Source organism: Salvelinus alpinus, chromosome 13 (assembly GCF_045679555.1).
Source record: "Salvelinus alpinus chromosome 13, SLU_Salpinus.1, whole genome shotgun sequence".
Lineage (NCBI taxonomy): Eukaryota > Metazoa > Chordata > Actinopteri > Salmoniformes > Salmonidae > Salvelinus > Salvelinus alpinus.
Window position 1 is genome coordinate 38,810,925 of NC_092098.1, and position 15,755 is coordinate 38,826,679.

Sequence of the window (15,755 nt, forward strand, 5' to 3'; positions counted from 1 at the left end):
AACACAGCGGTTGCATTAAGAACCAGTGTATCTTTCATTTGCTGTACAACATGTATTTTTTAGCAAAGTTTATGATGAGTTTTTTGGTTAGATTACGTGACTGTCCAAAATTTCTCCTGACAATTTGGTGCATTTTGGAGCCGTATTCACAATGTAAAACCACGATTTGTAGCTATAAATATGCACATTTTCGAACAAAACATAAATGTATTGTATAACATGATGTTATAAGACTGTCATCTGATGAAGTTGTTCAAAGGTTAGTGATTAATTTTATCTCTATTTGTGGGTTTTGTGAAAGCTATGTTAGCGGTGAAAAAATGGCGTTGTGTGTTTGGCTATTGTGGTGACCTAACATAAATATATATTGTGTTTTCGCTGTAAAACATTTAAAAAAACGGAAATGATTTTATCTTTCATTTGCTGTATTGGACTTGTGATTTCATGAAATTATATGCTAGTCAGCTTTTTTGATGAGGATGATCCCGGATCCGGGATGGGGGTCCGTAGAGGATAACAAACAGTAGATATTGGTTACTAACAATGATAGGGAAGATCCCCTATTGGGCTAAACCGATATGACGGCTTGGTATACAAAGAAAAGTGGGTGTGGACCGATAAATGAGCGAGAAAGACAAAATGGATCACTACACACAGTGGATAATTATATTCATTGAAATGCTAATCCTTTGCACATGAACGCTCGCTCATTCGGGAATAATTGCAATCAATATATTTACGCCCGTATGTCGTTGTCTTCTCTGTTGGAATCGTCGGTCCATCTGCTGGAGAGTCAGTTCATCAGAGTCTGGTTACTCATGGTGGTAGCTCTATCGGCGGCTCCTGATAGTCTCTATTTAATGGATACGTCAGGCATCCATTGTTCTTAGAGTAGATGTTTCGGCGGTTGTCCTTTGTTTACATAATTTCTAGCTGCAGTCTAGTAATTAGTATCTAATATTTGCTCTTATTCTGTAGGGATCGATATTCACAGAGTTTAACCATTTCCAGCCGTGTAGCCAATGCGCCACCTGGTATGGATTTCTAGTCTTGGTACTCAACCATTGCAACAACAGCTCATACTGGGGTTTTGCTTAGTCTGAAGAGGATTTCCTCAGGAGGGGGTTTTATTCGTAACAATAGAAAAGGGCGGTTCCATGACGCCAGATCGTGTCTGTGCTCACGGGGGCGTGGCCGCTGACTAGTTAAACTTTACAGGGAATGCAATTCTCTCATAATTAAAGGTTAACATCACATTACATCATTTCACAAATAGTTTCATCTTTACTCATTCATATTATACAAGAATTAGATGCAAACACCATAATTGAGAAATGTACACATTCAGAGATATATTTATGTGTGTTTCCTGTCCTTCATGAGGTCACCAAATGAAACGCACTCAACATAACTGTCCCTTCACCTCTCTTGAGTACGTGAGACGTTAGCGTCCCACCTCTTCAACAGCCAGTGAAACTGCTGAGCGCCAAATTCAAATACAGAAATACTCATTATAAAAATTCAGAAAACAAAACATATTTTACATAGGTTTAAAGATGAACTTCTTGTGAATCCAACCACGGTGTCAGATTTAAAAAATGCTTTATGGCGAAAGCATACCTTACGATTATTTGAGAACATAGCCCACTAGACAAATCATTACAAACAGTAACCAGCCAAGTAGAACAGTTACACAAGTCAGAAATAGAGATAAAATTAAAATCCCTTACCTTTGATGATCTTCATATGGTTGCACTCAGCAGACATTCATTTACTCAATAAATGTTCCTTTTGTTCGATAAAGTCTCTTTATATCCAAAAACCTCTGTTTTGTTCGCGCGTTTTCTTCAGTAATCCACAGGCTCAAACGCAGTCAAAACAGGAAGACAACATTTTTTTAATTGTATCCGTAAAGTTCATAGAAACATGTCAAACAATGTTTATATTCAATCCTCAGGTTGTTTTTAGCCTAAATAATCGATAATATTTCAACCGGACAATAACGTAGTCAATTTAAAAGGTTAACAAGAAAGGCACTCTCTCGGTCTCGCGCATGAAAAAGCTCTGTGACACTTTAGGGTCCACTCATTGACTGCTCTTACTTCCTCATTTTTCAGAATTCAAGCCTGAAACAATTTCTAAAGACTGCTGACATCTAGTGGAAGGCATAGAAACTGCAATTTGAGTCCTAAGTCAATGGATACTGTAATGGCATTGAATAGAAAACTACAAAACCCCCCAAAAAACTACTTCCTGAATGGATTTTTCTCAGGTGTTCGCCTGCCAAAACAGTTCTGTTATACTCACAGACACTATTTTAACCGTTTTGGAAACTTTAGAGTGTTTTCTATCCAAATCTACCAGTTATATGCATATCATATCTTCTGGGCCCGAGAAGCAGGCAGTTTAATTTGGGCATGCATTTCATCCAAAATTCCGAATGCTGCCCTAGGGGAAGTTAAGTGTCCATGGACCATTCTCACAAGTGGACATATTGTTTCATTCTCCCATTTTGGAGATGTAGGAGTTCGGCCACGTGAAATTCTTTGTTCACTCTGTGGTCTCCCTCTCTGCAGGAAAAGGGGGAGAGAGTCTCCACCAGGAATTTACGACCTGAGATAACAGAACCTGGGCGTAGGAGAGGGAGATTGGAAAGCCACGATCTACACACAGAAAGGGCCACATCATGACACCCCTCTAAACAGTTCTATGGGAAACATGCTGGCATTTACTAGTCTTCTATTTAGACGTCGTACACTGTTTAAGTGGAAGAATCAGTTTCCTCCTACTTTTAACCATTTGGATAAAGGAAGTTATGGAACATCTCAAGCTAGAGAAAATACGCTACTCGTTAAGGGATCGACAATTACATTTTATAATATCTGGCAACCTTTCCTATCCTTTGTAGAAGACATGAACCAGCTAATTTCACAACTCCATAAACCAAACTGAATTTGTAAAAAAAACTATTATTTAAATAATATGTTTTTTTTTAAAATTACTATTTGATTTATATTACTCATTGTATCATGCATGCTTTAAGTCTGGTTTTCGGGTGGGGCTTGATTTGGTAGAGGAAGCGTGTTCTGTTAGAGCATGGGGGGTTGGGGTGGGTTTGATTTTGGTAGGGGATCTGTGTGTGTTCTGCCCTCTACCTGTTCTGTTGTCTGTAGAATCATTTCAACAAATTCAAATAAAAAAACCTTTGAGAGAAAAAAAAAGTTTTGAAATTTGGGGATTTTAAATTCAAATCAATTCTGAGTTGACTGACTTCAATTTGAATTGAGCCCAACCCTGACACACACAACCCATGTACACACACACACAATGTGCTCTGTCTCTCTCACACAGTATGCACTCTCAGGGCTGTTATCCAGGCCTGTCATTTGCCTGTCACCTAGTGAATCACACTGCTCCTGGAGGTCTCCAAGCCAAGATACGATTATGAGCGTCGGCAACATGTTGACTTTGTCAGGTTCTTAGTCATAAACTTGGAATGCTCTCTCCAGAATAGCTCAGTACACACTGTCAACCATATGCACTAAAAGCAATGATTTCCCAACCAAAACATGATTCTCTGTAGTACCTTTCTGTCCAGACACCACTTTGTGTGTAAACATTTTACGGATGGCTACGTATACAGAATTTCTGTATCTCAATTTGCCCACGCTAAAAATACAGATATTTCAGCGACTGTACAATATTTGTTTTTACGTAGCTGAGTGCCCACTCCGCTGCCTAATTAGCTGCTGTGCTGAGTGCTCCACTGCCGCTCCCCCCTCCTTGATTGCCTTTGTCTCGTCAGTGGTGTAGCCTACAAACTTCATGTTGCACACAAAACTGTTCGAACTATTGCCTTCCATGCCTCACTAAGTAAAAGCACAATTGCATGTTTTTTTTTCAGGAGAGGAGTAAGCTACATACAGCTATTTACATGTTTTACACAAAATACATGTTCATACAAACATAAGCATGACACAAATAGGCAGTCTAGCGATTTCATGTTCTTAGCTGCTGAGGTACATGCAGCTATTTACTCTCGTCACGATATCAGCATATGGCAATTAACTATGGCACCCGGCGACGCAAAACGAACTTGCCCATCGCAGTCTAATTAGCAATTGAATGTTCTTTTTTCATCATCATTGCAAACATAAGCATGGTTCAGAAGAGTGTAAAGGGAGGGGGACTGTGAACAGCAGCTACGTTAGAAAAATGTATGTGTGTGTAAAATAGCACATGCGCAAGAACAGGATCTGGATCCATAGCTTTAAAGAGCCACTGCTTTTTAAAAAGCAACAAATCCCTAAGAACATGAAATCGATATGAGTCAAACAGTTATTCTCGTGTCTAAATTGACTACGAAGTGTAAATTTGATCATTTTGGTCATAAAGTCAGTCTGGTCTAAAACTGAGTTTGGAACATCCATGCGTCACACTAGGTAAATGAAGGTTGGGTTTTGATTTGATTTGATGATGTCCATTTGCCCACTAACATGGGGTGAACAGCTGCGGCGATTGCTCTCTACCAAATAGCATAGAGGCAGACCTACCCAGCAGCAATGGCTGTTTACATAAGACAACACGTCACGCATTTTTGTTACTTGAGAAATACTGCATCAAACACCTTAGTTAGATATAAAATTGTGCATCTAAACATCATCGGCCAAAATAACAAGAAGTCAAAAATGAATTGCAGATATCTTAGATTCATTCTGGGGATTTTGAGGAAGCGAAATAGGCTTCCCTGTCTACAGTGTCTCATGGGGGACAAACATCATTAAACAAACGCGGAATCGGTCAGGAAACACACTTCCAAGACTGAATGAGCAACAGAAAAACACACGTGCCAATCGGCGTGTTCTATGGTTCTAAGAAAGAGGTTTCTGGAGGGGCGAGAACTCTGGATCCATAGCCAACATTTTAATATGTGAATGTGATCCAATGACTGTATAGGAAATGATCCCTTTGGGAATTGGACCCACAACCTTGGCATTGCTAAAGCCACGCTCTTACCAACTGAGCCAGACAGAGACTATATATACTGTATTGTGTTTGTATATGTTTTAATGCAATACCATTTGGAGCTCTCATTGAGATGCACAGCCCAGTATGTCCTCTCCTTTTGCTCTGTCTTTGACAGGTAGAATTGGAAGGTCTAACCGGACACATAGAGTTCAACAGCAAAGGCCACCGCTTCAACTACGCCCTGAGGGTCGTGCAGAGCAGCTCAGAGGGGCTAAGGCAGGTAAAGCTACACTGCACACACAATAACCACTGACTTTGTAACAGACTGGGATTTACTGTGTATAACTGTATATAAAGAGCTACAGTCTGATGCCAAGGTTTAGCTTGAGTCCCAAATGGCACCCTATTTCCTATGTAGTTCCCTACTTTTGACCATGGCCCTGGTCAAAAGCAGTGCACTAAATAGGGAATAAGGTGCCATTTGGCAGACATTTAAAGGGAAAGTTGAGAGATGGAGCTCTAGCTCATAAATCTTTCATGAAGGCATCTCGAAAAATAAGTTACCATATGAAACGATGTTTGAAAGAACTTCTTTTGATCCCTCACCATGAAGACTGCATTTGTAAACAAGCCATAGCAGCCATAGATGCAGGGCCAGTGCTATTCTGTCACGATGCCTGCCTCCAGTTAATGTGACATGTTTTGACTCCACCATTTAATTGGACATTTTTAATAGCCCATTTGCTTTTAGATTATATACTAAGATTAAGATAAATTATGTCAGAGGGCAGAGCTTTCAAAAACCAAGCTTCACAACATAGTCGGGTTGATGTGTAGACTGCATTTAGGTTTTAAAAATATTTTTGAATAGCGTGTAGTCAGGGATTTTATCGCTCTTTTAGTTATTGTTTTATCAATGTTTTTACCCAAAATGTTTTCTTTACTTTTAAGATGTTCTCTTAATTGTTCCCATGTACACTTTTCTGTTTCTTACTGAGATGTCTCCTTCTGGCTAAGAATACATGACAATATCAATATTATTGATTCTGTGATATAAAAAGATGTCACGGAAAGTCAGATTTGCTGTGCCCTCCCTAGTTACTGTAGCATTGCAGAGGACACTGTGTGTCTGCCTGCCAGTGTTCCTTTCAGAGGTATCTTACAATAGGAACCAGTGAATAGTGAAAGGATTAAATATGAAATTGCAAGCATTTGTAGTCGAGCATTTCCAGTCAACAGGCTAAATTTCATCAGACATCCAAATGTCGAAAGGGGGAAACTTCAATGTTGGTCTACAGGGCATGACTTGTAAAGGTAGTAATTTATCTTTAGGCTTTGAAGCAGTGTTTTGCGCATGAAATTAAATGTATGATGACATGCACTTTCTGCAGTGTTTGTAACCAGGGGTTACATTTGGGATGGAACATACTGCATGATGTAATGTAATTTGCATTTTTCCCCCCACTACCAGAATACTATGTGTGACCCAAATTAATACATTTCTTAAACTCTTGCAAACCCATATCCAATATCTATTTATGTGTATAGTGTACTGTATAGTAAACCTGCAGGTACACACATAAAAACACTATAGTTTACTATAGTATAATACTATAGTTTAAAAGCTATTGTGTGTGTATATACTCTAGTATTTACTCAAGTTTTTTTGTGGACATTACTGTAGTATTCACTGTAGTGTTTTTTTATGGATATTACTGTAGTATACTGTAATATTTACAGTACAATAGTGCTTTTTTTTCAGATATTACTGTAGTATACTATAGTATTTACTGTTGTTTTTGCAGACATTACTGTAGTATTTGCTATAGTGTTTTTGTTTTATTATCTTTTACTTAGAAGGGGGGATTTCCCCTTGAGGAAACTTACTGGACAAATACTAAAAGAGCACATTTTACATAACCTGTAGGGAACACAATAATATGGTCTATACTTGGCATGTGGGTTTCTCACTCATGGTTGGCACAAATTGGTGTATTTAACCGGTTGAGATTTTTTTTTGTCACCCTTAGTGAACATAACTCAGAGAAAATACATATCACATATGGTGTTCCACAAGGTTCGATTTTGGGTCCGATACTGTTCAGTTGATATATGTTACCCCTTGGCAGCATTATCATAAAGCACTGCATTTATTTTCACTGCTACGCAGACGATACACTGCTTTATATTTCTGTGTCACCAGAGTACTTTAGCTCCACGGATAAATTAGACTTAATGGTTTAAATACTTGGATGCTCACAACTTCCTCCATGACCAGGCCGCCTCAGTGGCGCAGTGCATCGTAGTGCTAGAGGTGTCACTACAGACCTGGGTTCAATCCCAGGCTGTAGCATAACTGGCCGTGATCAGGAGTCCCATAGGGCAGCGCACAACTGGCCCAGCGTCGTCCGGGTTACGGGAGAGTTTGGCCGGGGGGCTTATTGCTCTCTAGCGACTCCTTGTGGCGGGCCGGGTGCCTGCCACAAGGTTGTCAGTTGAACAGTGTTTCCTCCGACACATTGGTGTGGCTGCCTTCCCTGTTAAGAAGTGTGGTTTGGAGGGTCATGTTTCGGGGGACGCATGACTCGAGTTGCAGTGATAAGACATGATTGAAATTGGGGAGAAAAAAGGGGTTAAAATACCCCCAAAAATTAAGACAAGACCGAGGTACTTATTGTTGGAGCCAAAGCTCAGAGAGAGAATCTAGTCGCACATTTTAATTCACGGGCAATAAAGATAAAACACTAGGTAACAAACCTAGGTGTTATTTTAGATTCTAAACAAAATTTTGAATCACCCATTAGCAATGTGATCAAAATAGCTTTTTACCACCTGAGGAACATTGACAAGGTGCGGCCGTTTCTCTCTCAGGCTGATGCAGAGAGACTCATCCATGCTTTTATTACAAGCAGGCTTGACTACTGTAATGCTCTCCTGTCTGGTCTACCCAAGAAAGACATTGGTCAACTGCAAAACATACAGAATGCTGCAGCACGGGTACTGACCAAGACCAGACGGAGCGCACACATTACACTGGTTTTAAGGTCTCTGCACTATTGGTTTTTAAATCAATCGACGATTGTACACCCCAATACATGTCAGACATGCTTTTAAGTTATATACCCAGTAGGTCCCTCAGGTCCTCTGGCACTGGCCTTTTAACCATCCCAAAGCCTTGGACCTAGAGGCATGGAGAGACAGCCTTTAGTTATTATGCCCCCAGCCACTGGAATAGCCTGCCAGAGAACCTGAGGGGTGCTGAAACTGGACATAAACTCAGCAAAAAAAGAAATGTCCCTTTTTCAGGACCCTGTCTTTCAAAGATAATTCGTAAAAATCCAAATAACTTCACAGATCTTCATTGTAAAGTGTTTAAACACTGTTTCCCATGCAATTCCCAACAATTAATGAACATTCACCTGTGGAACAGTCGTTAAGACACTAACAGTTTACAGACGGTAGACAATTAAGGTCACAGTTATGAAAATTTAGGACACTAAAGAGGCCTTTCTACTGACTCTAAAAAACACCAAAAGAAAGATGCCCAGGGTCTCTGCTCATCTGCGTGAACGTGCCTTAGGCATGCTGCAAGGAGGCATGAGGACTGCAGATGTGGCCAGGGCAATAAATTGCAATGTCCAAACTGTGAGACACCTACGACAGCACTACAGGGAGACAGGACGGACAGCTGATCATCCTCACAGTGGCAGACCATGTGTAACAACACCTGCACAGGATCGGTACAGCTGAACATCACACCTGCGGGAAAGGTACAGGATAGCACCAACAACTGCCCGAGTTATACTAGGAACGCACAATCCCTCCATCAGTGCTCAGACTGTCCGCAATCGACTGAGAGAGGCTGGACTGAGGGCTTGTAGGCCTGTTGTAAGGCAGGTCCTCACCAGACATCACCGGCAACAACATCGCCTATGGGCACAAACCCACCGTCGCTGGACCAGACAGGACTGGCAAAAAGTGCTCTTCACTGACGAGTCGCGGTTTTGTTTCACCGGGGGTGATGGTCGGATTCGCGTTTATCGTCGAAGGAATGAGCGTGACACCAAGGCCTGTACTCTGGAGCGAGATCGATTTGGAGGTGGTCTGGTCTGGGGAGGTGTCACAGCATCATCGGACTGAGCTTGTTGTCATTGCAGGCAATGTCAACGCTGTGCATTATAGGGAAGACATCCTCCTCCCTCATGTGGTACCCTTCCTGCAGGCTCATCCTGACATGACCCTCCAGCATGACAATGCCACCAGCCATACTGCTCGTTCTGTGAGTGATTTCCTGCAAGACAGGAATGTCAGTGTTCTGCCATGGCCAGCGAAGAGCCCGGATCTCAATCTCATTGAGCACGTCTGTGACCTGTTGGATCGGAGGGTGAGGGCTAGGGCCATTCCCCCCAGAAATGTTCTGGAACTTGCAGGTGCCTTGGTGGAAGAGTGGGGTAACATCTCACGGAAAGAACTGGCAAATCTGGTGCACCCCATCAGGAGGAGATGAACTGCAGTACTAAATGCAGCTGGTGGCTACACCATATACTGACTGTTACTTTTTATTTTGACCCCCCCCCTTTGTTCAGGGACACATTATTCCATTTCTGTTGGTCACATGTCTGTGGAACTTGTTCAGTTTATGTCTCAGTTGTTGCATCTTGTTATGTTCATACAAATATTTACACATGATAAGTTTGCTGAAAATAAACGCAGCTGACATTGAGAAGGAAACGTTTATTTAAAAGATATCTTAAAACACAAATGTTTAGCTTTTCCTTTTTTATCTTGTTTGTTGTGTAGTAAATATTTGTACTTTTTTATTTTCATTTGTCAAATAAAGCCTGATTTGATTTGAAATTGGGATATGGGGGAGGGGAATGGATGTGGTATATGCAAATTAAATATCAAATCAAAGTTTGTCACGTGCGCCGAAAACAACAGGTGTAGACCTTACAGTGAAATGCTTACTTAAATTTTTTGCACTATTGGTTAGAGCGTGTATTAGCTAAGTAAAGAAATAAAACAAAAGTAAAAAGACAGGCTATATACAGTAGCGAGACTATAAAAGTAGGGAGGCTACATACAGACACCGGTTAGTCGGGCTGATTGAGGTAGTATGTACATGTAGATATGGTTAAAGTGACTATGCAAATATGATGAACAGAGAGTAGCAGTATCGTAAAAGAGGGGGTGGTGGGTGGCGGGACACAATGCAGATAGCCCGGTTAGCCAATGTGCGGGAGCACTGGTTGGTCGGCCCAATTGAGGTAGTAGGTACATGAATGTATTGTTAAAGTGACTATGCATATATGATAAACAGAGTAGCAGCAGCGTAAAAAGAGGGGTTGGGGGGGCACACAATGCAAATAGTCCGGGTAACCATTTGATTACCTGTTCAGGAGTCTTATGGCTTGCGGGTAAAAACTATTGAGAAGCCTTTTTGTCCTAGACTTGGCACTCCGGTACCGCTTCCCATGCGGTAGTAGAGAGAATCTATGACTGGAGTGGCTGGGGTCTTTCACAATTTTAGGGCCTTCTTCTGACACTGCCTGGTGTAGAGGTCCTGGATGGCAGGCAGCTTAGCCCTAGTGATGTTTTGGGCCGTACGCACTACCCTCTGTAGTGCCTTGCATTCAGAGGCCGAGCAATTGCCGTACCAGGCAGTGACGCAACCAGTCAGGATGCTCTCGATGTTGCAGCTGTAGAAACCTTCGAGGATCTCAGGACCCATGCCAAATCTTAGTTTCTTGAGTAGGAATAGGTGTCAGGACCCGGTTACGAACTCGGTTCTCCGGTGTGAGAAACAGTCACTTAGTAAACTGAGCCACTAATAGTCGGCAGAACCCAGAAGATGAGGCAGACACAGCAGTACTTGAGACGATGATTTAATAAAGTAAAAAGGAAAAGATCTTCATGCAAAAATATAAATCCACAACGTCAAAAGTAATTCCAAGAGAAAAAATGTATATCCTCCAAGACACAAGGAAAATCCACAAAGTGGTAAGAACAGCAGGGGAAAACAAACCTCAAAAGAATAATAAAAAATAATCAAGAACAAAACCAGAGTACCTCAAGAAAATCCAACTGGAGAAACAAATGTTCATAGCATCGCTAGGGCTGGGTGCTAACATACAAACACAGAGCAAAGAACTGAGGAACACTAAGGGTTTAAATACACTCAAGGGAAATGAGGCACAGGTGCAAATAATAACTGGAACAAGGGAAAAAACAAAAGGGTCAAAAAAGCACAATGGGGCATCTAGTGACCAAAACCTGAACAATCCTGGCCAAATCCTGACAATAGGCTTTGTCGTGCCCTCTTCACGACTGTCTTGGTGTGTTTGGACCATTCTAGTTTGTTGTTGATGTGGACACTAAGGAACTTGAAGCTCTCAACCTACTCCACTACAGCCCCGTCGATGAGAATGGGGGCGTGCTCGGTCCTCCTTTTCCTGTAGTCCACAATCATCTCCTTAAGATGTCAATACAGTCTGTAGTATATATATACTACGTTTTATTACAGTTTAATACAGAATTATATAGTAAGTACTGCACATGATCAAGGGATACTACAGTGTGTAGTTTAGAATTCTGCAGAATTCTGCAGAATTCTAAAGTACGTCCTGTAGTATTTTTTTATGTGTGTAGGGTTGCAAAATTCAACAAGCATTCACAAGTTTTTCAGAAATCCCGGTTGGAGGATTCACAGATTTCCTTCTTATTCCTTCCTGATTCCAGGAATATTCCAACCCGGATTTTGGGAAAACCTGGAAATTCGGGAAAAATTACATGAATTATGCAACCTTAACTGTATAGAAGACTACTGTAACACCTCCCTCTCACTCAGCACAAAGCATGGTGTGAGATGGAATGGAGCCATACCCTATAATCTCAAATGGCACTTTAATCCCCAACAGTGCACTACTTTTCATTCTACTCTGGTCAAAAGTTGTGCACTTCATAGAGAATAGGGGAAGAAACAATGCCATTTGGAATGAAACCTGTGAGACAGCCAACTATATCTTCAATTCTGATTCAAATCCAACCATGGCCACTCAGACGGAAGCTGTCAATTTGAATGAGCCTGCACTTTCTTTTCTGAGGAGAACATTGAAGATGAAAAGAATTTCAGCAACTCTGAAATATCCTGATGAAGGTATTTGCCGAAACACTTTGGTTTTAACAATAACATATAGATTTTTCAAACAAACCTCAATTTCTACTACTGAGTTGCTGAATATGTTTTCATCTTCAGTTTGCTGTTCATGCACCTTGGTTTGAAAGCACAGCACCACCCTGTTTCTCTCAATCTCTTTCCTTCAACCCTCTACCCATCTCCTCTTTTCTTTCTGTCTCCCTCCCTCCCAGGTTGGTGTGTGGCATTCGGAGCACGGTCTGTCCATGGAGAGCGACATCAACCTCCTAATCATGGCCGGCACCATCTTCAACACCACCCTCACCATCACCACCATCTTGGTGAGCGTAGCTTCTTTTTTCGCCACACTATTTCAACGTTTGCAGGGGTGTATTCATTAGTGCACACTGTAGAAAAAAAGTTTTGCAACGGAAAGCGAAAACAACCATTTCTTATTGAACAAGTTCAGGTAGTCCCGCACCGTTTCGGCCTGTTTGCTTTCGCTCCTAGTGAACACGACCCTGTTTTTGGCACTACTACTTGTTCCTTCTACTTGTTTTTAATCCATCTGCCAACTCAATTAAGCAGAAGCATACCAAGTGTTCCAGACGCTTTCACCGTTGACCTCAGTAGATGAGAGACTGGCGTTTCTTCTTATTTGAGGTACAACCTAATTGGTGCCCTTAAAAAAATAGAAATTCCTCAAGGCTGATTCTCCATGGACTCTGTCTCTTCTTCATTTGCGTTTGCTTGACCTGGTCCGCTGGGTATGAAATACCGGAGCATGACTAGAATTTTCTCATCATTTTGTTACATGGAGACAGAAAAATGATCAAATGAACCTCTTCCCTTCAATCAACTGTAGATTCAGCCAGAGTACTGTAGTTGGTAGCTACTGTTTTTAATTGGTAGACAGTGTGTGTGTGTGTGTGTGTGTGTGTGTGTGTGTGTGTGTGTGTGTGTGTGTGTGTGTGTGTGTGTGTGTGTGTGTGTGTGTGTGTGTGTGTGTGTGTGTGTGTGTGTGTGTGTGTGTGTGTGTGTGTGTGTGTGTGTGTGTGTGCGCGGCATTGATATTTGGTAGTCTTGGCTACATACATAGGCTTACTGTACATGGCCTTCAGCTTGCAGATTAATTGACTGGCACAATAGAATAGTCGCAAAACTGCTGACCCCGCCCATCTGGCATCCCAGGCAACCTAAAGCAAGCTGCTTCGTTACCTCAAGTCTCAAATGAACACAGGTGGGAAATGTTGAGTCATTATCTTAATGAAGTGAGTTAAATATATTGTGAATTAACGACTGTGTGTGGCTCATTAAGGGATAACTGAGAGAGAAACACATTGGCTCAGAGCTTTAATAAAGCAGCCTAGTCAGAAACTGATGGAAACACAGAGAAGAACTGAGGGAGGCCCAAGGGAGGGCATGAGTCATGGTCGAGTGACCTATGAATCACACTAGCACGGCTAGCCTAACACACACACACAAACACTCCCACTCTCTTTCTCACACACACACACACACACACACACACACACACACACGCAGATTAAAGACTGTTGAGGGGGTGGGGTGGAATGACCATAGGGGGAGCAGCAGCATGACCATTGAGTAAAATAAAAACAAAACAAAATGATTATATTTTTTATATATTTTATTTTATTTAACCTTTTATTTAACCAGGAAAAGCCCATTGACACCGAGTCTCTTTTTCTTGTTCAAATATTTTTTATTGAACACACACAGGAATGGTGTATAGGTATGAAAGGCAGGTATACCATTTTTAACTAAACATAAAAGAGCAGACAGAAATAAAAAGATCCAGAGTTCTGGGTACAAAACAATTATTACAAAACAAGACATACATAACAAGGACAGGTAGAAAGAAAGAGGGTGGGTGTCACCCCCCCTTATCCCTCCCCCCCTTTATCCCTCCCCCCCTTTATCCCTTCCCCCCTTTATCCCTTCCCCCCTTTATCCCTTCCCGCTGCTCGGGTGGCGGTGCCAGCACGTGCTGCCCAGAGGTGGATTAAAATATTACAATGGAGAGTGCGTTAAAAAGTACAAATTCACAGCGCCGAATGGTCCAAGTAAGAGAGGAAAGGCTGCCAGATCTGATCAAATGTTAATAATTTATTGTTCAGAATATATCTAATCCTTTCTAAGTGTACAGTGTTTGCCAATTCGCTGAGCCATAATTTGGTAGTGGGCGCTTCCCTCTTTTTCCAGAACAACAAGATTAGTTTTTTTGCCGAAATGAGACTGTAAGAGATGAGTTGTTTTTGGGGGTTGGTTAGTCCGTTTAGGGAATCAGACACTCCCAGGATTATCAGAAGCGGGTCTGGGTCAATTGAAGTCTCCAGAACTTCAGAGAGGATCCTAAAAATTCCACACCAGTAACCATGCAAGCTAGAGCATAGGGCAAAGCAGTGGAGAAGTGTACCCTGTGCAGCCTGACATTTATCACACAAAGGGGATGTATCAGGAAATATCCTATGCAGTTTGGTTTTGGAATAGTGTAATCTGTGTAATACCTTGAATTGTATGAGCCGATGTCTGGAGTTAATGGAGCAGGTGTGGATATACTCCAAGCTATCTTCCCAGTCTGCCATCGAAATGTCAGTCCCTAGTTCTTCCTCCCATTTTGCCTTAATGGCCTCTGTAGAGGGTGTGCTAACCGATTGAAAAGAGTCATATAAACGAGATATCAGTTTGTCTGAGGTGGGGGATGTTTTTATGCATCCGTCAAACATGGAAGGCTTAGCGTTCCCAAATGTTGGGAGGTGTTTCCTAACATAGTCTCTGATTTGTAGGTATCTGAAAAAGTTATTTCTGGGAAGATTATAAGTTTCCCTCAGCAACTCAAAGGAAGCAAAGGTCCCTTCTATATATAAATCCCCTATGGTACTTATCCCCAACTCTCCCCATTGCTCAAAGGTGTTATCAAGGTTGGAGGGGGCAAAGGAGGGGTTCCTGGCAACAGGGAGCATGAATGACATTGGTCTAAGCTCAAAGTGGGTTTTAATTTGCTTCCAGATTCGGACTGTGCAATGTATAATAGGATTGTTACGATAAAGTGACCTCTCCAGATTGACAGGCGACAAAATCACAGCACCAATAGAGAAGGGGTGACACTCCTCACGCTCCATACTAAGCCAGGTGGGTGACGGACGTGCGTCATCCAGCAAAAACGTAACCGCACGGAGGTTAGCTGCCCAATAATAAAATATAAAATTTGGGAGAGACAATCCTCCTTCCATCTTGGATTTGAAGAGGTGTTTTTTACCTATCCTGTGTGTTTTATAATCCCAGATGAAAGGATTGATAATTGAGTCCAGTTGTTTATGAAAGGATTTAGGTATGAATACTGGGATGTTCTGGTATAGGTAGAGCAGTTGTGGGAGGAAGACCATTTTAATGGCATTAATTCTTCCGAGCAGAGAAATTGGGAGAGTTCTCCAAAATTGTATGTTTGTTTTTAGTTTTTGCATCAGCGAGGGGAAATTCTCTTTAAATAGTAAGGAATATTGTTTGGTAACTACAATTCCTAGATAGGTAAATTTTTCTGAAGATAACTTAAGTGGAAGATGTTCTAGCCAGGAGGTGTTTTGTAACCGTATGGGCATTAATTCACTCTTGTTCCAATTTATTCTGT

At 41.5% G+C, this 15,755-nt stretch overlaps 1 protein-coding gene across 2 annotated transcripts in view; it reads left to right on the forward strand.

Annotated features, from left to right (window-relative positions):
* LOC139537672 (glutamate receptor ionotropic, kainate 4-like) overlaps window positions 1-15,755 on the forward strand; it is a 117,753-nt gene that overhangs the window by 76,066 nt on the left and 25,932 nt on the right. For both annotated transcript variants that reach the window (XM_071339256.1, XM_071339257.1), the window contains 2 exons: window positions 5,144-5,248; window positions 12,337-12,444. In XM_071339256.1, coding sequence (XP_071195357.1) covers window positions 5,144-5,248; window positions 12,337-12,444 — 213 coding nt within the window. The remainder of the gene's footprint in view (window positions 1-5,143; window positions 5,249-12,336; window positions 12,445-15,755) is intronic.